At 43.4% G+C, this 23,640-nt stretch overlaps 1 protein-coding gene across 2 annotated transcripts in view; it reads left to right on the forward strand.

Annotated features, from left to right (window-relative positions):
* LOC111162367 (potassium voltage-gated channel subfamily H member 1) overlaps nucleotides 1-23,640 on the forward strand; it is a 373,079-nt gene that overhangs the window by 29,099 nt on the left and 320,340 nt on the right. For both annotated transcript variants that reach the window (XM_022526742.1, XM_022526743.1), the window contains exons 3-5: nucleotides 2,128-2,234; nucleotides 14,524-14,652; nucleotides 21,651-21,769. In XM_022526742.1, the coding sequence (XP_022382450.1) occupies nucleotides 2,128-2,234; nucleotides 14,524-14,652; nucleotides 21,651-21,769 (355 nt within the window). The remainder of the gene's footprint in view (nucleotides 1-2,127; nucleotides 2,235-14,523; nucleotides 14,653-21,650; nucleotides 21,770-23,640) is intronic.

Below are 23,640 nucleotides of genomic sequence, written 5' to 3' on the forward strand. Positions count from 1 at the left end.
AGATCACAATTAGGCAGAGAGGCAGGCAGAGAGAGAGGAAGGGAAGCAGGCTCCCTGCTGAGCAGAGAGCCCCACATGGGGCTTGATCCCAGGACCCTGGGATCATGACCCAAGCTGAAGGCAGAGGCTTTAACCCACTGAGCCACCCAGGCGCCCCGACCGAGCCGTCTTTTTAAAGATAATGCGACAAGCTCGGTTATCTGTTTTCCTGATTTATAGATGGAAAGTGGAGCATTCCACGAGAGAAGTACGAGGGCAACCATAGATGATAATGTCTCTCAGCAGGCTGGGAAGGGCCGTAATAACAAAAGTGACACAGAATTCATAAAGTCAGCAGCAGTGCACTTTTTTTTTTTTTTTTTTTTTTTTTTACAGAGCGCAGGCAATCGGCAAGCCTGTAGTAAGCTCAGAGCTATCCCAGTATCAAGCCAAGCAAGGCCCTTGAGTTGGTGGTGGCCTCTGGGGTTCTTCGTGGCTCAGCAATTCTATGACTCTGTGATTCAAGTCATCGCCAGAGATTGCATTCAGTATGTGCAGTTTTGGAAGATGGGGACTGTATTGTTTAGGAAGGCATGCCCTTGCTTCCACTTTACCCCAGGCTTGGGGACTGAGTGTTGGTGTCTTCTTGTTCTGGTCACATGAAGGCCTGAGGTTGTCAGGGGAAATGCTTACTGGGTCCATGGGGAGCCTTTGACAACTGGCTTTTCCTGCCCCATGGAGAGATGGCTTTTCTCCTCTCCCATGTTGTGAGTGTCCAGTGCCATGGTTTACTCCACCTAACTGGGGGTGTATCTTATTCCCAGCGGGACAAACCTTGTTCACAATGGAGCCTAGGAAAATGGACAGTTTTCCTGCCTCTGCTGAGAACTAGAATTAGTCAGTAGGAAGTTCTGTCTGGAAGTTTTCTCTCATTTTCTTGCATGCTACTAATTTCCCCGCTTAGTCTACTTTTCTCCTAATGTGAGCAGTAGGGAGGTGTATTGGTAAGAATTGTAGGATTTTATCATTTCAATTTTTTAAATCTAATGCCTTTTTTGGGGATGGGGTAGGGTGGGTGGGAAAATAGAGCTCCACACACAGTGGCTGAATCTTCTGTTTCTTTCCTTAGCTCTGCCTTAACATTTAGAACATCAGATTGCCCCCTTTGGTGCAATTCTTTGATTGACGAATTTTTGTGATTTTTCCTATTCCTTTGTGTATTTGTTTGGGAATTAGAAGAGGAAAAAGTCTATGGTCCAGATTTACTCTGCCATCTTTCCTGGGAAATTTCCCAGAGTTGTACTTCTAAAATGCAAATCTGATTATGGAACTCTCTTGCTTAAAACCTTCCAGTGTCTCCCCCACATTCCCCCTCTCCCCCCATTGCTTTCGAAAGCCATGTGTTCCTTCATGATCTGGTCTGTGCTTATCTTTCTATGCTATCTGTTGTGAAATCTCCCCTCATTGTGTATATTCCAGTTACAGTGAACTGAACTGCATTCAGATTCCAGAATTAACCTCCCTCTCACTTCTCTGCCTTTGCACATACTTTTCTTTTGCCTGGAATGTTCTTTTCCCTCCTTCCCGTCTAATTTCCACCAGCCCTTCAGATTTCATTTGTCTTTATCTCTGGGAAGCCTTTGCTGACCACACAGGGCTCTGTGCCTGAAATCTTTGTTCTGTAATTCCGTATGTGTTGGTCACACTGTTTTCTGATCCACTCTTTTCTGTGTGTCTCCCTTATTTACTGTTAATTTGGGGGAGATGGTGACAGAGTGCTGGTGTATCAGTAAGTCTTAAAAATTTTTTTAAATTTAATTATTTTTATTAACATATGATGTATTATTTGCCCCAGGGGTAGAGGTCTATGAATCATCAGGCTTACACATTTCACAGCGCTCACCAAAGCATATACCCTTCCCAGTGTCCCATCACCCAGCCACCCCATCCCTCCTCCCCCCCACCCCCTAGCAACCCTCAGTTTGTTTTTTGAGATTAAGAGTCTCCCGATAGGGAATGTTTTCATTAAGTGTGTGTGTGTGTTCATTCCACATAGCACAGTGCTAGGTAGAGGACAGATGTTTAACATATGCTGGTACAATACTCAATATTTGTTAAACTAACTTGAGCTTTTGGGTTGATTTGCAGTTTTATGTATGGGGAGCTGACCGATAAAGACACAATTGAAAAGGTGCGGCAAACATTTGAGAACTATGAGATGAATTCCTTTGAAATTTTGATGTACAAGAAGAACAGTGAGTATTCAGACCATTCTGAACCATACCTTTATGTGCTTGGAATAGTAAAAGAGGTGCTCTTCCTCTGTTGTCTTGGATCTTCTTCTCCCCCATCAGCTAAATGTTGTTCCATGAGGCTATTGTGTATATTGGGATAAATGGTGTAGATTGCTGAGTTACACTTTTCTTTATGGAACTCTTTTTTTTTTTTTTAAGATTTTATTTATTTGAGAGAGAGAGCACAAGTAGGGAACAGAGGGTTAGGGAGAAGCAGTCTTCCCACTGAGCAGGGAACCAGACATGGGGTTCCATCCCAGCACCCTGGGATCATGACCAAGGCAAAGGCAGATTCTTATCCGACTGAGCTATCCAGGTGCCCCAAGATCAAGAAGTCTTAATTAGGGGGCACCTGGGTGGCTCAGTCGATAGAGCACATGACTCTTGATCTTGAGGTTATAAAATTGACCCTGATGTTGGGTGCAGAGATTACTTAAAAATAAAATCTTAAAAAAAAAAGACCTCTTGATCTCTTTTTCGGCCAAGGTAATGTTTTTCTTATTGGTTTACTTATGGTGAGCTGCTAGCTGCAAACACTTGTAGACTTTAAGGCTTCTTGGGGGAAAGGAAGACATGGGACAGTGACTCTGGCCAGATCATCTTTGAGTCTGTCCTCCACAGTACCTAGCACAGCAGGTGACCCCAGTAGATGCCCTGTTGGGGAAGGAGATTAAGAGCACAAGTATCTTGAAGAGTACTGAGTATTGTATAGAATTGTTGAACCACCATGTTGTACACCTGAAATGAATATAATCCTGTATGTTAACTACAGTGGAATTAAAAAAAACTAGTTTCTGAATAAAATTTTCTTCTCCTGATGACTTACTTTTCTGTCAGAGATGGTATTGATATTCATAGTAGATTGTGAATTTGTATTTGTTTTGGCTACAGTTACTTCCATGGAGTATGTTAATGAAGAATTTTGGTCAATAGCCGTACACAGGTATAAAACTCACTTTTCCCTCCTGAGGTTTCCTATCGAATGGAGATGAGCTGTGTTGGAAGTATGGGACAGTGGGGTATATGGCCATAGCAGGTTCCAGAGATGTCTAATAGTGCTGTGTTTTGGTTTTAGAAAATGATTTTGTCTGTAAAGCGTTCCATTCTTTATATGTAGGATTGAATGGCAGCTCATAGATTTAATAGAATGTTTCCAGAGTGGCCCAGATAGCCCATGAGATTACGTGTTTCTCTTGGTGGCATTCAGAGTGATACATTTGGCTCTCAAAAGCAAAAGGCACACTTTTTTTTTTTTTAAGATTTTATTTATTTATTTGACAGAGATCATGAGTAGGCAGAGAGGCGGGCAGAAAGAGAGGGGGGAAGCAGGCTCCCTGCTGAGCAGAGACCCCCCCCCCAAGGCGGGGCTTGATCCCAGGACCCTTGATCATGACCTGAGCTGAAGGTAGAGGCTTTAACCCACTGAGCCACCCAGGTACCCCAAGGGCACACGTTTTTTCTGGAAGGAGCTGGGTATTCCGTCTGGACTGTTGGAGCAGACAGCTGAGAGCGCTGTTTGCTTGGTGCTGTGGGCTAATGCTGATCTGAGAGACTGGCTTGGGGCATCAGCTAAGCCAAGAGGGTTAGTCCCGTAGCTTTCACACTAGCATGGAGTCTTGCTCTGTCCCCCTCCTTCAGCCAGAAGGTTGAGTTCCTCCTGGCAGGAGAGGAACAGGGGGAAAGACTGAATGGCTCTGTGCTGGTCCTCTACCATGGCGACCACAACCCAGAGCACCAGCTCTTACCAGGAACACACTTGCCTTTTTGTGGGGAGGAGAGGCCCTGTCCATGTGCCCCAAGCTAATGGAGTAAGTTCAAGGTTTTCTACCCTGTGAGCTTTGCATACTGAGCAGTTGGATTTCCCCTTGACACGGCATACTAATTGGATAGGTGTGTCACAAAAATAATGCTTTGCATTTATATTTTGCTTTAGAATTTTTAAGCTTCATTAGATTATGCATTTAACTTGCTGAAATTATATGTGTTTGGCACCAAAGTGAGAGAAGAGGAAACTTAATTTAAATTGAGTCAGTGATTTCATTTGCCGTACCCATTAGGGAGCGTGTACCCCAGAGGAAGTGTGCAATAGGGGAGGAGAAGCTGCTGTTCCCGCAGCTGCCGCTGGGGCTGAAGACCTTGTATTTATGAGTGTCTCATTGCCCTGAAGGTGATTCTTACAGCTGAAGTTCTGTACTTGAGGCAGACCTGGCCCACGCATGTAAGCCAATTGGTTCAACTAATGTTCTACAAAGAACCAGCATCTCTTTCCTGCTTTGAGGTTGTGGGAGGGGTATTGAGAGATGTGTGCCAGTCTCCAGGGCAGCATGTCAGCCTAGGGATGGGGTTCTACTTCTGGGGTGGTGGGAAAGAATTTTCCAAAGTAATTGTGGTCATATGCAATTTTTTTCTTACCCTTTGGCTTGAGAAAATAAACATTGTGGAAAATAGGACTCCACTCTATTTTAAAATATTGATTCTTGAAGCCCCATGAAGTAGGCATGGCTGATGTTATTTATGACCTTTGTATAAGAAGTTAAATTCCTAATTCAGGGTCACGTGGAGCCAGGACTTGGTTTCCCGTGTCCTGGCTATTCTTCCAAGGCTGTGAGTAAAGGCAGGGCCACTGTGTATGGTTGTGGAGGCTATTTGCTGAATAGAGGATAACTAGAAACCAACTTATGGTTTGCTTACTGAATCCTCCATACACCATAGCCTAACCTTACCTCTGTGCTGAGGGAGGATCTTCTCTTTCTGATTTACACAAAGATGTCTAGAAAGCTAGTGGGAATTCCATATAAGGCTAAGCCTGAATGGAAAACCAGAAGCATGACATTGATGCCAATAATGTTGGTTTCTTCCTAGGACCTCCATATCCCATCCTATCCTAAGGAATTTAGAAATTTTAAATTATATATTAAGTCTGGGAATTTTACATTTACACTGAATTCTGTGCTTTAAAAAAAAGATTCTATTTATTTATTTGAGAGAGAGCACAAGTTGGCAGGGAAGGACAAAGGCAGAGGGAGAGGCAGACTCCCCACTGAGCAGGGAGCCTGATGCAGGACTCAATCCCAGGACCCAAAGATCATGACCTGAGCCGAAGGCGGACGCTTAACCCACTTTGCCACTCAGGTGTCCTTATGCTTTTTGTTTTGTTTTGTTTTTTTAATTGCTTTTTATTGACCCACTACTCTATGTCAGACACAGACTTCCGCTAGGGATGTGGTTGTGAAAAGAAGCACAACCTTTGCCCCTAAAGCAGCGGTGGGGCAGCATCTATTCCACGGCACATAGCCATAAGTGTTTTGATGGTGACACCATTTGGAGAGGATCATCGAGCTCTAATGTAGAAGGTCAGGAAAAGAAGTTTTCCCAGCAGATAGTAAATCCATGTAGAAACTGAAGATGTGGGAGTTAGGCAGAGGGAAGGGCAAAGAGTAGCTCAGGCGGATGAAATGCACTGAAGTCTCAAGAGACCCAAAGCAGGGCTTCTAGGACTTTGACATGCATTGGAAATCACCTGCAGCAGACTGAGCAGACTGAGCAGACATGGGAGGGAGGGAGGAGGCAGAGTTTGCTCCTGCTTTCAAAACATCTAGTTCAATAGGCTGAAACTTTCAGCATTTTGAAGCTGTGTAGAATCTCATACGGGAAAGGCACTCCTGTTGAGATTTTAAAATGTGAAATGTCATCCTCTAAAATAATTTTTTTTCCTCTGATTTCTAAATTGAATCATTTTTACTATGGGGAATACATGAACATGGGAAGGAAAACAACCACCCCAAAGACTCACAGCAATTTTACTATGTTATAAACTTTTCAGTGTTTCCTTTTAGGTTTTGACTTACACGTTACATAATTGAGATTTTGATATGTATGCAACTTGAAGTCATATGTATATTTAATCTTTTATCATAAAAATATCCTCCTCATTAAAATCCCCCATAAATATAATTTAGAAAGAACTCATTTATAGTTCCTCTACTGCTAGATATATATGAGGCTCTAAACTTTATTAAACACAGGGCTGAGGGTAGTATCTTCATGTAAAGATATTTATTGGGATTCTGAAGTATTTCCTAGAAGTTGAGAATTACCATGTCAGAGAACAGGAACTGAGGTTCCCGAGACGTTTTGCCAAACAGTATTTCCGAAATGAACCCATTCCCAAGTTCACTTACAGGTTTCAAGTGTCTGACTCATTGTGCTACACCAGCACCAAACAGTAGAACTTTCAAATGTCAAACTGCCTACAATTGAACTTTTTTTGTTGTTTAATGCATGTTTTTCATGCTAGTGAGACTGAAGTACTTTTTCCTATTTACTATCCATTTAAAATTACCCTTTTTATGTTAATTGTTCAGATTCTTCGCTCATATCTTCTATTTAATTCCGGTGATTTTCTTACCGATTTTTTTTTATAAATTCTTAATAAATTAAATTTTCCTCTTTCCCATTCTTTGGTAGTATTTGCAAGGACAACTTCATAGAAAGACTCTTCTCTTGATAAGCATTAATGTTTGTCCTGCCTTTGGGGGGGTTGAGAGTAATTAGCAAAAGTCTTCCTGGTGTGCTTTGGAATGAGTGTGTGGAGTACTATTAAGTATCTGGAAGGACGGATGATTTGAAAGGTTTCTTTTTATCTCTTAGCCAGTCTGATGAAGAAACCTGGGCATTGGGACTCCTGGGTGGCTCAGTTGGTTAAGCCGCTGCCTTCAGCTCAGGTCCTGATCCCAGTGTCCTGGTATCGAGCCCCGCATTGGGCCCCTTGCTCAGCGGGGAGCCTGTTTCTCTCTCTGCCTCTACCTGCCACTCTGCCTGCTTGTGTTCTCGCTCTCTCTCCAACAAATAAATAAATAAATAAAATTAAAAAAAAAAACCCAAACTGGGCATTTTAGTAATGCTATGGTTCATATCATTCCTTAACTCATAGATTGGTGACAGTCGTCATTAACAAACTCATTCAGTAAATATTTAGGTGGTCACTCATTGTGCTAATCAATTAGTTTTTCCATTTTTCAAACAAGGATATCATGAGTGTCAGCTTTGAGAGAAAGCAGGACATTCTCTGGGTAAGGGTCTGAGGCATGTGACTGACTCCACCATTTGTGGCATGGTGGGCACCTCCTGTTTGGGACCTCTGGGTCAGCTTCTATAACAAAGGAGTACAGGAAAAGCCTTTTCCTGCCATTGTCCCAGGCCAGCAAGAAGAACCTTCCAGCCAGATACTCATTGATTACCTACCATAGGCCTATGGGTTTGAGCCAAAGAGATCCAGGTATAGAAACTGACTCTGCCTTTGAGGAGGTTACAATCTAGTTGTGGAGGCAAATCCGATAGGAAAACCAACATATTTTACTTATTCAGTGCTAGGAGCTATTTATATGTAAGGGATATTGATTTTATGTTGAAAAACATTTCTATTTAAAATGTTTTTCTTTTTTCTTTTTTTTTTTTAAGATTTTATTTATTTTTTTGACAGAGATGGAGATAACAAGCAGGCAGAGAGACGGGGGAGGGGGTGGGTGAAAGCAGCCTCCTTTCTGAGCAGAGAGCCGAGCAGGATGCGGAACTGGATCCCAGGACACTGAGATCACGACCTGAGCCAAAGGCAGAGGCCTAATCCACTGAGCCACCCAGGCACCCCAAAACGTTTTTATTTTTAATTAGACTTTCTAAATACCATTTACAAAGTCAAAAAATTATGGCTTTGTTTTCTCTTATGGTTCTGAGCTTTTTATACTGTTTGGGAAGCTCTTCTCTTTACCTAAACTAATGAAAATATTCTTCACTTTTTCCTTCTAGTACATTAAAAAGAAAAAAGAAAAACATTAAACCATTTGGAATTTGTTGGTTTTTTTTTTTTGTATTATGTGACATAGCAGTTTAACTTCATTTATTTTCCATATTGCTTATTTACATTACATTACATTGTCTCAGTACAGTGTATTGTCTCAGTACATTGTCTCAGTACAATGCATTAAAGAATCCAGCTCTTCCCTTTCAGTTTGAAATTGTCCTTTTCTTAGATGCTAGATTCTCCCACATTCATGAAGTTGTTTCTCTCTTCATTCTCTCTTCATTCATGAAATTGTTTGTAACTTATTAGCTATGTGAGTGTGATTAAAATGCTCTCCACTGGGGTTTCCCGTATTTAAGTGGGGGATAATGCAGACACAATTCCATGCCACAGAGTTGCTGTGAGAAGTTAGCCATAATGTGTCAGGACTGGGCCCCATTGTAAGCACTTATTAAATGATATTGTTGTTTTCACTGTTGTTTGTTTTAGGGCGGTGCCAATGGCTCTTAGTTACTGTACAGTTGACCTTTGAACAAGGCAAGGTTAAGGATGTCAGTAGCCTGCCCCCCCCCTCCCCGCAGGAGAAAGTCTGGGTTTAACTTTTGACTCCACCCAAACTGAACTACTCATAGCCTACCAGTGACTGGAAGCCTTACCAGTAACATAAATAGTTAGCATGTATTTTTGAATTTCATACGTATTATACACCGTATTCTTAAAGTAAGCTAGAGAAAAGAGAATGTTACGAAGAAAATTGTAAGGAAAATACATTTTCAGTAATATATTTATTGAAAAAAATTCATGTTCCCCAGAGGAAGTAGAAGTGATAGGCTCTGTATTTTCATTCCAAATAAAATTCTCTTTCTAAAAAGAAAAAAAAATCATTTTTTTGGACATGTGCAACTCAAATGTGTTTTGTTCAAGGGTCAGTGATGGTAGATAGTCCTTATTACTATTTTTCTTTCAAAAAATTTCCAAATTTTCATGGCTGTTCTTCTACCTTTATTTTTCTACTTGAGTTGAATATCAATTCATCAAACTCCAAGAAAAACAAACAAAAAAAGAACAATTGAGATTCTGAATGAAATTGCATTAAATTTATATATTAAATGGGGAGGTTTGACATGTTACAAAATTGAATCTTTTCATCTACAAACAATGTAGCTCTCTTCAGTTATTTAGGTTTCGTGCTTTGTTTTGGTCTTCAATCACATTTTAATTAAGTTGAGGCTTAGGCATTGATTTTTCTAGTTTCCCCATGTCTGAGACCATCCCTCTTCCTCAGAACAGGTAGAGGCAGCTCTGGAGTTTGATTAAACACCTTGAAATACGTTCTCTTTTAAGTCATCCAAACACCCCTGTGAGGTAAGATCGAACATTTCAGTCTTACAGGTGAGGAATATAAAAGGAACAGAGGAATGTATCAGACACATACATATTTTACTGAGTCTAAAGTAGGTCTATTATCCCCATTTTGCAAATGAGAAAACCGATTCTAAGAGGTTAAGTTGACATGGCCAAGGCATACAGTAAACTAAGAGATAGGGTTCAAACCCGGGACTTGAGGTTCCCAGTCAGATGTTCTAATGGCCAGCAGCTACTGCTTCTCCCTGGTGCTCTCTCAGACTCTGTACTTGTCATATGTTTCAATGAAGGTGACCTGAGACCAACCAGTTTGTTTCTTAGGGGAGGCGGCCATTCCCCGGTCCTTTCTCGACCTGTCATCTGAATGGCCCAGTACATACAGCCATTCCCATGAACCAGTGATATGGTCGTTAGTTCCATTGGTGTTGAATATGGCCTGGATACCTGGCTGCCTCTTAGCCTGTTACAGAGAGTACTTGGGAGGAGGCCCAGGGTAGGAGGAAGCCTAAAGGAGGCCAAATAAATCTCTTATATTCCTGAGCCTTGCTTTTCTGTTATCTGACTGCTAGGGTTGAGAAACCCCATGGCCAAGTCAAGTTGTCAGGTTCAATACTAGATGACCAGAGGCAGCTAGGAAGGGATGAGAATCACAGAGTGAGCGGGAAGCGGAGCCTGACCTATAGCTGCCCCTCCACTGGTACCCTCCACTAGGAAAGACCTTCTGTCCCAGCAGCAACCGCCTTTGCCATCAGCCTTTGCTATGTTTTCCCCAGATTTATGCATTGATCTTCCTTTATTTATCATTCACCCTTTGTCCTTTTTGCAGAAACAGGACATCACGTACTTGCTTTTCTCGATTTGCCCACTGTAGGCACTTGGGTGCAGTGGCAGAATTTTAACCTCGTCTTCCTGATTTTGTGTCCATATGTGTGAATATTGGTGCTTAGATTGCCTCTCTTGTATCATTGTGAAATGAATTATAGTCCAGAACCTGGGCTCTCGGAGAGATCCCTGGAGTCCAACTGCCCTGGCCTCTGCCTCTGGGCAGGTCTATATCTGAATGGAGCCAAAGGGCTCCTGACTGTTCTTGGGGGCATCCAGAGGGGTGGAAGAGAAGCTGAGTGAGGGCTCCAGGTGCTGGGCAGTCTATGTTCATTTAAAGCACCTGTTTCATATTTTGAGACTTTGAGTAATGTTTCACTAGTTAAAAATGCTTTGCTCATAAGAGTAGAAGATTGAGGGGCGCCTGGGTGGCTCAGTGGGTTGGGGCCTCTGCCTTTGGCTTCAGATAATGGTCTCGGGGTCCTGGGATGGAGCCCTGCATCAGGCTATCTGCTCGGTGGGGGGCCTGCCCCCCACCCCCCTGCCTGCCTCTTTGCCAACTTGTGATCTTTGTCTGTCAAATAAATAAATAAATAAATAAATCTTTTTTTTTTTTTTTTTTTTTTAAAGAGTAGAAGGTTGAGATACTGGTCTGTGCCAAGTAGGTGGGATTCATGTTCTCCTTTGAAAGAATTTCAGAAATGAAAATTTAAGCCAATTATGCTTGATTTCCTAGATTGTATAGGGAATGCTAATTTGTGAGAGAGGCAGGTCTGAGTGACTCTGAAGACACTGGAAGTAGGATTTATTTCTTTGAAACTCAGCAGGTATCCCTAGAGTACCTGCCCCTCCAAGGGTGTTGAGTTTTCCAACTCTAAAATGGCACCTTCTGGAGTTGACTGTTACAATAACCTCATGTAACCCAATGCATAACCTTGTACTATACAAGGGTGCAGGGTGATGAGACAGAGAAACCTCAGATCTCCTGCCCCAGAGTGAATTACAGTCTATTTAAGGAAAGAGCCCTCCATTGTTAAGGTTTAAAGGGAGCCCTCACATAGTTCTTTCCTTCCTTGCCTGTTATCAGAAGCAATTGAGAGAGATTCAGAACTCAGGCAAATGGAGGTTAAAATATCCCCTTCAGGACCAGCAAAGCTGATCCTAGAGAATGTAGTTTATGTCTGTGGACAAGTAAAGTTTCCAAAAGTGAGTCCTAGAATCAGACTTCTGCACCCAACACAGGTAGCACTGGAGAACCGCAGGCTTCTCCTCCTATCGGTCATCGCCCTACCATTTTGAGTTCTCCCCTAACATCTTCTATAGATGGGGAAGCAGAGCAGGGTGGGAATTCATCTCTGAGAAAGCAGATGAAGAGAAGTGGTTGAGCTACATATGTCCTCTGGATTACCAACCTAGAGAAAAGACTCGGGAGTTCCTTTGAAGTCTGTCTGTCCATGAGGAGATACTAGATCAGGGAGAAGGAGGTTCCCTCCCTCAAGAAGCCCAACTGATCAATTAGACACATGCTCTAAGGCGTCCTGGCTATATGAATTTTGGTATAAGATTCGTATTTATTGCCTGAAAAGAAATGATTGGAATAGCACGTGTTTAATCAGGGAGCGTTTCTGGAGGAAGCATTGGGCTCAGTTTGGTGGAGAGAAGTGCACAGTTTTAAATAGATTGACCTCTGGAAGTAGAGGAGGGGGGAGTTCAAGATGAGCTTGAACTGCTGTAAAATGAAAAAGGCCTTCCACCGTGACAAACACAGTGGGCTCTCATGATCTGGGAGGTGTGGGTAATGTCATCAACCCCAGGAGCCATAAATGGAATATGAAGATTAGATGGCACAGTCCCAGCTGGAAAAGTTCACAGGCATGGGGCCCAGCTGATAAGTACTGTGGGTGGCCCATAGGTGGCAGCTGGGAAGGTTATGGTTCCAGGGATTCCAACAAAAGATGAAGCTCTTAGGTTAGATCTCATGAGTGGGGGGGGCCTCTCCTCTCATTCCTTACTGGTTTGATAAATTAGCAGCATTTTCTGGTTTACCATCTGAAAAAAAAAATTGCTTAATTTTTTTTTTTTTTTTTTAAGAGCAGAAAGAAAATGGTGTTTTGATTTGTTTGCTTTTTGTCTTACTGCTATAGGATGTAAGGGAGAGCTGTGGGTGTGTAAGTTCAATTGGTGTGACGCTTTGAGTTTTCTGTTGTTTAATTGAAAATGGTTTAAAATCCCATAGTTTCTGAGCAGGGAACTGGGAAGAATAGTAATATAAAATCCCATAGTTTCTGAGCAGGGAACTGGGAAGAAGAGTAATATAGACCTTTCAAAAACAGTAGGTGATTCAAAGGCCATATTCTTTTTGATTTTGGAAGGCTATGTGTGATTTTTGGTATAGTGGATTTTTCTTTCAAAACACTTTTTTCATAGGGTGACGTTATAACTTGTTTGTCTTCTAAGAGCGCCCAGAAACTGGCAGCTGAAAATTATGGAACAGAAAATCGACAGAGGAATAAAATTAACTATGGATGAATGTATAGATAATGAAGATGTAAGGAGAATATATTCCCATCTGATCTATTTGCTGCCTGTTTGACTATATATTTTATGGTTATTTATGCTTCCATCTGAGTAAGTGGGATAGCCAGATGTGTAAACTGGGTATTGTTAAGTTGGATTGGCTAATCCTCATGTCAGTCAGGTGTCTGTCTGGCCATGTTGTCGTGTAATGTAGAGTTTGCCATGATTGCCCGCAGAGAGGCCCAGAGATACCTCTTGGGGATTTATTTCCATCTCCCAAGATTCAGTGAGTTGTTTGCTTGCTATCTTAAAATAAAATAATATATGTAAAATGCTGAACACAATGCCTGGTATATAGGAAGCTTCTCTACTTCTTTTTGTAAAATATTTTATTTATTTATTTGACACGCAGAGAGAGAGAGAGAAAGAGAGTGCACAAACAGAGGGATTGACAGAGAGAGAGAGAGAGAGAGAGAGAGAGAGAGAGAAGCAAGCTTCCTGCTGATCAGGAAACCCAAGGGAGGGAGGTAGGGCTCAATCCCAGAACCCTGGGATCATAACTTGAGTCCAAGACAGATGTTTAACCAACTGAGCCACCCAGGTGCCCCAGGAAGTTTCTCTAATTCTTAACATGGAGAAATACTTACTGTATTTTAACCTGAAAGTGGTTATAAAATAGCATGTAAAGTATTATCCCAGTTCTGCAAAATTCAGCAAATAGTTGAGTCCTTATATCCCAGATGCTGTTTAAGGGGATATGAGAACTAGATAGGGAAGAACTTGCATTTCTTTATGTCTCATTTAATTTTGCATCACAGAATTGTTTGGTGTGGCTGGCTAGGATGTCCTCTATAGATAGAAAATATTTGTTTTCCCTAATTCTGTTTTGGAAGCCAGGCACTGACTTTGTGTAGATAGTGGTTGACACCTGAGTGAGTGCCCTCCCTGAGAAGTTAGATGAGTCCTGCCCACCTTCTCTTTGTGTGGATTAGGGCAGTGCTTTGGAAGAGCTCATTTATCCCATTTTCACTCAGGAATTAGGATTGGAAGTGGAAACACAGTGGCTGAGCTCCATAAAGCACTAAGGTAAACATAGCCCGAAGCCACACGGGAACCTCCCTTTTTGAGGGAGTCATTGCTGGGAGAATGATCAGGGTGGTTCTCTTCTTTCTTCAGTGTGTTGTCATTTGCCCATTGCTTTGGACCTTTTGGGTTTTTATTTTGGGGAGAGAGACTTAGAAATACAGCTTTTGGTCCATGGTTGATTGAGCGTGTGAGTCAAATTGATAGATGCCCAAACTGGATTTGGACACTGGGGCCCTTTAGCAATGGAAATTCGAGTTTGCAGTGGTTCTACCAGCCATGGTTGGCAATGCCTGTCCTGGTCCCTGCTCTTTACTTGTCTACGGCATGGTCTAAGGTAAGTATTTAAGTATCTGTACCTTAGTGACTTTCCATAAGATCAGAAGGGATTTTTCAACCCATTTTCTAATCCTTTTGCAAGGGTTAAAAGACCTACATTTATAAAATATTGGAACCAGAAGAAAATCCCTGCCAAATAGTCACTGTGAAAATTTCTTATCCTAGCAAGAAGAGGAATTCACGGTATGACATCCCAGCCCCTGAAGAAATGAAACCATTTAAGAATGAGAAATTATTTGTACCTATTCATTCCCAAGTCTTTTTTTTCAGAGCCCCTCATGTGAGAATGCAAATTACTGACCAACCTTTTGATATTTCTTTCAGGGACGCCTGTGTGGTTCTTTGTGAAAATTGCTCCAATTCGAAATGAACAGGATAAAGTGGTTTTATTCCTTTGCACTTTCAGTGACATAACAGCTTTCAAACAGCCAATTGAGGATGATTCATGTAAAGGTGTGTAATTCTGATTGTGCGCATATATTTATGCACTGTTTTTTTTTTTTTTAATCCTGTGGTGTGACCCCCCCCCTTCCAGAGAATTTGAGGTTGCCAAGGCAATCTCTGCTCAAAGATCAAGATTTAAACTTTAATTTGTGTCAGGTAAAGCATTGTAACATTCTGGAATGTATTAAGGGGGAAGAAGAGAGGGGATAAAAGCTTTGTTTAGGAAAGCATTTGAATCAGTTTTATACCTTTTTAGATTAACCCTTTCCAGTAACGATTAGACAGAAGAAGGGAGCTGGGCACCTCTGGTAGCAGCAGCTTCTTTTCCGGGGTCCCCAGGAGATGCCGGCACCCAAATGAGGCAGTCCATGGCTACATTCATCTTATTTGTATGTAAACTTTGTTAGATTTGATTGACTTCCTGTATTTCAGGATTGTTAAAGTAGATTTTAACACATCTCTGCCTCTGTGGTTGATTGAGTTAAGTCTTGGCTGGTGAATTCATTGGAAATGTGGTATTAATGAGGTCTTGAGTAACATTTGCATATGGGTCATTTAATCAGCCTGTGACTGCAGATGGCAGTGCTCACTTCAGCTGTATCACGGGCATGTATTCTTTAAGTAACACTGGGGGCCAAGGAAGGAAAGGGCTCAGAATTTCGAGAACGATGGTACTCCTGAAGAGCTTGAGCTAATCAGATACACACAAGGTGGCATGTTATTCCTGGAGGTGTGGAATTCGGGGGCGTCCCAGCGCTCTCTTCTGTCCCTCTTCCCCAGCATGCACATGAGGTAACCTGGACGCTGTAGCTCCCCTTAGTTGTAGTGCTTCTAGGGCCTGTGGCTGATTTTCCAGCTCCCTGAGAACCATGCTCCTTGAGGTTTCCCGAGATGCACCAGAGAGATCTGAGCGGAGTCCAGGGAGAAGCCAAATGGGGATGTGACAACATTGTGATTGTTAAATGTGCCTAATAGGAGGAAATAAAACGCGTGATGTGGCTCCTCTCCTGGGCTGTGTCCTGTAGCACGTCTGGAGGCCTACATTTATAAAGTTCAGAGCACAACACTGTGTATAACTATCATTGTAGTTTTCATCATATTTTTCCTTTTAACTATCTGATAACCCAGTAAATCAATTGTAGCCTTCCTCTTGGTTTCAAGACGGCAGCAGGTGTAAAGTTTCTCAAAGAGCACTCCAGCCTCCTGCAGTCTCTTATTTTTCTTGCGGGTTTGTGATTCCCCGATTTCTGGATTCTAGCTTGAAGATTTCTCAGTATGATAGTGATTCCACGGTGAAAGACCGACTCATGATTAAGTATCACCCTGCTACCCTCTAGAAAAGCGCTTTGCTTCTTTAATTGAATAAACTCATAAACAATTAAAGGCCGTTAGATATTTTGCCATTTGTCTTTGTAAGTTTTGTCTTAAAAATGTAAAGAGTCAGCATGTTGGTTGAGTCAGGCTGCTTGCCTCTCGCCACCGCTGGAACATCTTTGGGTGACACGCAAATGTTGTTTAGTAGGAAAGCTGTCCTCAGCAGTGAGCACGCCTCACGTGCCACGGAGGCTTCTGCATTCGGCTCTCGGGAGATGTGAACGAGGCGATCAATCAAAGTGAGGTGGTGAGATTCGCCTCAGTTTATTGTCCAGGAAAAAAATATGCTCTACGTCTTTTAACTTGAGTCAGTGATGCATTTCCGTGCTGATGAGTGTTTGGGTGCATGTGCACGCACGCACACATGCATGCTCACAAGCACACACGCACGCGTGCTTCAGTACTCCCTGTAGGAATGCTGCTAGTAATCGCTTAAAGCCTTCCCCAAGACATGACTTTTTAAGTCTGTCCATTTCCAGTGCCACGACAGATTATATTTGGACCCTCCCTCCTGTTATGTCACTGTGCCCCTGGCCTCCTTTGAGTGGAGCACTCTACTTAGGACAAGGTCACATTTTATATTCGTCAGTTTATGGTGGAAGAGCTTGAGAGCTGCCCAGGCCTTGTTCATTTTAAGTCTATAAACTGAAGCTCTGGCTGCAAGGATCCAGTCTAGGAAGATACTTTGCCATGTGGCTGGATTGTTCTTCTGACTTGACGTTTCTTCTTGGATGTACTCTCCCATTGGGAGCTTCTGGAAGATTCTAGCTGGGTTTTCAGTGCAGCACCCCAGTCGGCAGTAGGAGTCTTGAGAGCCTTGCTGACCCAGGGTTATTGGGAATTCACTTTTGAGCGGGAAGGGGAATGTGGCTTATCCAAATCCCCAGAAATCCCCAGATAATTGCTCTTTGGCTTAGGAGCACATATTTCCCACTATCAGATTCACCCTTTGCTTTAGTCAGCTGTGCTCAAATTATCTTTAAAAGGAGATTGTGCCCCTTGATCACGCAGTGCCTAACTCTGGGGCTTGGGACGGGGCTAAGTGCCTTGCTAGTGATGGAAGAAGCCAGCGGGTGCCTCACATTTCCCCATAAACAAGCAGCTGTGGACTATTTCAGCATCAGACACAAAGTAACTCCCCTTCCCCCAGGCCCCTCTTTGACTGAGCGTATCAATTCTCAAGCTCCTTTGTAGGAATGATCCAGGCCCCTGACCACCTCATCTTTTCTTTTCTGCCCATCTTTTGACTGCTTCCCCTGGTTTCTGATAAAAAGTGACCACAGATGGCGGGAAATGCAGGTCAGGCTACAGCTCTGTGTGTGTGTGTGTGTGTGTGTGTGTGTGTGTGTGTGTGTGTATTTGAAGTCAGAATGAGAGAGTAGATGGGAATTCTTGGTTGAAATGAGAATCTGTAATGTTCCAGGGGTTTTGTTTTTCCTAATCTCTTACTTATCTGTTTTTTTAAGTTTAAATTCAATTAATTAACATATAGTGTATTATTAGTTTCAGAGGTAGAGGTCAGTGATTCATCGGTTTTATATAACACCCAGTGCTCATTACATCACGTGCCCTCCTTGATGCCCATCACCCAGTTACCCCATCCCCTCATCTCCCCCCTCCAGCAACCCTCAGTTTGTTTCCTATGATTAAGAGTCTCTTATAGGGGCGCCTGGGTGGCTCAGTGGGTTAAGCCTCTGCCTTTGGCTCAGGTCATGATCCCAGAGTCCTGGGATCGAGTCCCGCATCGGGCTCTCTGCTCAGCAGGGAGCCTGCTTCCCTCTCTCTCTCTGCCTGCCTCTCTGCCTCCTTGTGATCTCTGTCTGTCAAATAAATTAAAAAAAAAAAAAAAGAGTCTCTTATGATTTGTCTCCCTCTCTGATTTCATGTTGTTTTATTTTTTCCTCTCTTCCCCTGTGATCTTCTGTTGTGTTTCTTAAATTCCACATATGAGTGAGATGATATGGTGATTGTCTTTCTCTGATTGACTTATTTTCCTTTCTTACTTTCTGTTATTATAGATAATTGTTAGTGGCCGCAGGATATTTTTCTCTGTCCTATTCTCCCCTTTGAGCGAGGAGGCTTGGGTACATGGGTAGAGAAGAATTGGATGGTAAGGCTCAGAGTTTTCTCTCCCCATTGTTCCCTGAAGGATGAGGCTGAGTCATCCCTCTTGTTTTGTCTCTTACCCCACCAAATAATCTCACATTAAAGGAGTGAATTCACTTTTAAAGACTCACGTATTTACTTTCACACAGTAAACTTGAGCCAGATTCAGATCAAAAAAGGAACGTAAAACTTTAGAGGAGATTTTTAAAGGCCAAGATTGAGGATGTGTGGGGAGGAGGGCTCGAGCAAGCTATTGTAACTGCAGACCCTTCCCCGTATCTCTTTCTGTGTGATGTTTGTGAGGCAGTCTTGGAAAAGAATCTGGGCAGTGGATACAAGCCACAGGTCCCCTTGGCTCCTCCGATACTAACATTTTGTCTGTCCGCCCTTGGGATGACAGAAAGGTGATGATTTAGTGACTGCTCCTTGAAGAAGCCACTCTAGAGTTTTGGTTATTTCTACACTGTTGAGGAAAAGATCAGGGGAGGAGGACCTGAGAATCCTTAGGCAGTGTCCACACTGACTGTCCATCTTGGTCCCCGGTGTCCTCTATTCTCTTGCATACATTGGGTTATGGCACCAGGTCCTCTAAGAGAATCTGTGATTCTGCAGATTAGGACCCGCCTGTCCTCACAGCCTCCCCATCAAAGTCAGGACTCCTACCAGCCATCCTCTGCAACTTCTACTCAAAGCGACTTGGCATTCTTTCCCAGGGCGGGGGCCTGAACGTCAGTCTTGTCTCCTATCCCTGAACTTACTTACCCTTGGAGGAGCTGGGATTTCATTCCATCCCAGAACCCTCTTGTCTGGCTGAGGGAGGATACAGGGCTGTGTGGGCTCAAGCAGCCTGGTGGGGGTCTCACCCACATTGAATTCTGTTGTGTGCTATTGTGTGGTCAGGGAAGGGGGATGTGGTTGTCCTTATGGAGAGTGGAGAAAGGATCCAAGGAGTACTTTTTAGCCAGCTGCTGGATTGTACATTGTGTTTTGTGCCTTCTTCTGCTTTCATGCCTCCCCTTCCTGTCCACCCCCTCTCACCCCAAAGACACCCAGTACCTGTGTGTGCTGGATAGATACAAGTCAGCCTGAGACCTGGGGGAGTATAAAAAGAGGGAGTGGGCAGTTCTGCCTGTGGAGGGGCAGTATCCAGGAAGGGCACTTTTGAACCTCATCTTCCTGTGGAAAAGGTCCACTGTGCTTCCCCGAAGGAAAGTCATCCTGAGCTAGGTTCTCATTGGGTTGTCTCCTCCCATGTGGCCTTTCGGACAATAAGAAATTGTTTCCAGGAGGGTTTCTCCTGATGGCTCTGGTCCAAATGGTACCTGTTATGTTCCATCATGTGCGTTTGCTTCTCTGACATGTTTTTACTCTCATTGTGTGGCTGTCACCCCAGTTCCCCAAACCAGGAACCCAGAGACTGCCTGGGTTGCCTCTTCTTTCCTTCTGCAGCTGTTTCTCCCCGAGTTCTGGGGGTCCTACCCCTACAGCTGTTCTCAAGCTCTCCTTGTTGCCGGGCCCAGGCCCTGGGATTGTCCACGCATGCAGGACCTCTTGCCTGGGGTCCTGACTGGTCTTTTATCTGTCAACCTTGTTTATTAAAAGCCTACCATGCTTGTTCCCATTCTGTCTTTCTAAAGTGAAGTTGGTGTGTTTCTTCCTTCCCAACCTATTAAAACTCCTTCCTGGTTCCCCATGGGTTTCAGGATGAAGTTCAAATTTCTTAACCTGTTATCTTGGTTCTTACCACTGACATTCTTCTCCCCGTGGCCCCTGGCAACCACTTTAACATCACTTCAGGCCATGGGCTTCACCCTTCTTCCCTCTACCAGCTGTGCCTCCTTCATCTAGCCTTTTAGGTTGTCTTACTCTTCACTGACATATTACTCTGTTTTATGGTTTTTGCCTTTGCAGGTGCTGTGCTTTCTGTGTATAACGTCTCTCTTTTTCTTCTTGTGTTTTAATTCCTACTCATCTTTCAAAATTTTGTTCTGGTGTCACTTCCTCTGCCCTAACCCTAAGCTATGCCTTCATCAGACAGTCTTGACCATACCATCCTATACTCATGTCTGTCCCAGAACTTAGCTTCCATATCACAGCTTTTTAAAAATTTATCAGTCAGTCTTCCCTGCTGGGGTGCATGCTCTTTGAAGCCGGAATCTGTATCTTATTGATCTTAGTATCTCCAGTACCTAGCACTATGCCTGGCATGTAACAATTATGTTTACAGAATAAATACAAGAATGAAGGAAGTTTTTCATCAGGCCCATTAGAAAATATCTATATTTCAGCAAGGAAAACATGGGGTGGAACTTGGAAGAGAACTTATTTCCTTCCTTCAGAACAGGCAGAGCCTGACCATGCTGATAGAGGTGTGATGGAGAATTTTACACTCTTGGTCCATTTCCCCATCCAACACCCATTCATCTTCCTCTGCCTTCCACTCAGCCAGTGGAGAGCCAGCTCCTTTGAGAGTCACATTCCTGGAAAGGTTTCAGGGCTAGCCCAGAGCGCGAGAGGCTAGCCAGAGCCTGGGGAAATGCCCAGCGGTCCAGGGATCTTTCTTTTCATCCCTTGTGCTAGATCAGCTTATGGACCGGGACCCTGAGCTCCCTGCCAGGCAGGGTCTGGGGTATCTGTCATGCCACCTCCTTCTTATCATCTGTCTCAGAGTTTGGATAGTGGTGGTGGTGAAGTGATGGTAGCAGAGGGGTGGCTTGGATTGAGGGCTTGCAGAGCCCTTGCTGATCTTTTCATGCACAGCTGTGCTTTACCTGATGGAAAAATATACTTTCTGTTCTTGAAAAGCTTTGCAGAATTCGATTGCAGTTTTGTTTCCAGCTGAAAGAGCCTAACTCTGAAAAAATCCAAGTTCAGTACTAGGCTCTTTGGGATTCCTGTTATTTGGGGAACCTGTCACCAACAGTCCTTCCCCCATCCCAGAACAGGCTAAAATATGCCCTTGCTTTCTCCCCACCTATCCAGGGATTAGATTCTTTTCTTATTCCCCTGGCTTTGGAGATTGTAATGCACTGGATGGCCATTTAACTAGTTTGTCCTTGCCACCCCTGGAACCAGCTCGGTCTCTGCTAGATCAGACCATGTGGGGGTTGGGAGCAGCCTGAGCCCAGTCACAAATTCAGAGAAATAGCTCAACTGTGGTATCATCTAGCAGGAAAGCGTTGGGCCAGAGTGGAAAGATCTGGGTTCTGAAATCTTTGTAATTGTCTAGGCATTCTGTGCCTTGGTTTCCCCATTTGTAAAACGGAACTAAAACTGCCCTACTTACGTCACAAAGCTATGATTAGAACAAAGTGAAAGTGCAGGTAAAAGTAAATTGCTACACAACTTTGAGTGTGTCTAGATGCTTTTCTGAGAGCCAGTCTGGGTTGGGAGGAATGCAGAGGAACTCACAGGAGCTCAGGAGGACAGTGGGTGTGTGGGCTCCCAACAGTGTAACCGGTGGTGTGAATGTCCGTGACCTTCAGGACGTGATTGAAGCTGTCTTTTCTCTCCTCTGCATGCTCCAGGCTGGGGGAAGTTTGCTCGGCTGACCAGAGCTCTGACGAGCAGCAGGGGCGTCCTGCAGCAGCTGGCTCCCAGCGTTCAAAAAGGCGAGAATGTCCACAAGCACTCCCGCCTGGCTGAGGTAAGGGCAAGGGGCTAGCTCTTCGTAAACCTCACTTTCCTGGGTCCGTGTGCTAAAAAAAGGGTACAGAACAAGTGCATGGTTTGGAAGGGACCTTCAGGACCCTCAGATTCATGTCTTGGTTGGGTACACATCATGATGTGTGACTTTGGGAAAGTGACCTCAGTCCTTTGACCTCTGGATTTTCCGTTAAGTAAAAGGAGTCTGCAGACCATTCCAGTCCAGCTTATTGAGATTACATGTGTCAATTCATTTTCTTGAGAGAGTAGGGAAGGAGGTAGAAGTGCTACATATATGAAGGGGTGTTTATTTATAAACCATAAATAATTTCATTATTTGATTAATATATATTAGAGGAAAACAATAGGAAACAAACAAAAATCACCTGCAATCCCACTAACCAGGTGGCTTTGTGATAATTTTTGTATGCATTCTTTAAGTTTTTGTTAAGTATATCCTATTACCTAAAGACCAATAAATACATTCTTTCATAGTTAATATTTATGAAGTTCAAATGTATCTAAGAATCAATGCATACATTTAATGTGGTTGTGTTACCTTTTCTTCACTTTATATAATCATGAACATCTTTCCAGGTTAATAAAAGTACTTGAATTTATCATTGTTCTGGTAACCTTTGTCATAAGGAAAGCCTGTGGTGGTGGTATTTTCCCAGTTGCAGGGACAAACGAGTGGCTGGGAAGCCTGGGCAAGGGGGTTCACTAGGCTTAATGCACCCCAGTGATTCTTACCAGTTTTGGTGGTTCTGCATCCAAATTGTGTATTATCTTTGATGGTGCCTGGCCTTCATTTTTCCCACTCAGCCTGGGTGGAGAGTGAAGAGTGTTACCCTTGCGCATGGCATGTTTCCGTCTTACCCAGAGATGACAACATAAGCTATCTGTTTGCGGGCTGATGGCCCTCAGTTCTTGGCCCTTGTTCATATGACTGGGTCATCTCTAGCCTGACTCCTGGCTCCCTAAGGGAGGAATAGCCAGCTTGGTGCAGCTCACATTCAGGGCTCTGAATATTAGATGGTTCACTACTGATGATCTCCTTGCGGCATCCCAGAACCTCTGCCAACAGTGGGGATGAGAGCATTCGCCGTGTCACGTTAGAAAAGAAAAGGCACTTGGAAGCATAGCTTTTGGTCCTGATGTGGGCTCAGTACATCATGGAAAGAAAACTAAAGGAGACCTTTTGGCATACAGGCTGCACTTGTCCTGTCCCTGCTGCTGCTTTTTGTTAATAAAGCAATCTCCTTTCCTGCTGCTCTCTGCCTTGCTTACTCTTACTCAGTCGCATTACTGCTGTGTGCTCCTTGTGCACACCAGGCTCGCTTTTCACTCAGATGTCTTGTGTGGCAGCTCCTTCACCAGCTGCAAGTCTTGCTTGGCTCAAGTGTCTTTTTCTCAGGGGGGCTACCTGCATCAGTCAGGGTTCTCCCAGAGAGATAGAACCACAAGGCTATTTATATATTCAGAGATTTCTTGCAAGGAGTTGGTTTATGAGACTATGGGGACTGGCTAGGTGAGTCCAAAATTCATAGGGCAGCTTGGCCAACTGGAAACTCTTGGAAGAATCCAATGCTAAAGTCCACAGGTGGTATTTTTTTTAATTTTTAAATTTTTTATAAACATATAATATATTTTTATCCCCAGGGGTACAGGTCTGTGAATCGCCAGGTTTACACACTTCATAGCACTCACCATAGCACATACCCTCCCCAATGTCCATAACCCTACCCCCCCAACCCCCCTCCCCCCAGCAAACCTCAGTTTGTTTTGTGAGATTAAGAGTCACTTATGGTTTGTCTCCCTCTCAATCCCATCTTGTTTCATTTATTCTTCTCCTACCCCCTTAACCCCCCA

This window comes from Enhydra lutris, unplaced genomic scaffold (genome assembly GCF_002288905.1).
Source record: "Enhydra lutris kenyoni isolate GAN:26980312 unplaced genomic scaffold, ASM228890v2 scaffoldscaffold91, whole genome shotgun sequence".
NCBI classification, from domain to species: Eukaryota; Metazoa; Chordata; class Mammalia; order Carnivora; family Mustelidae; genus Enhydra; species Enhydra lutris.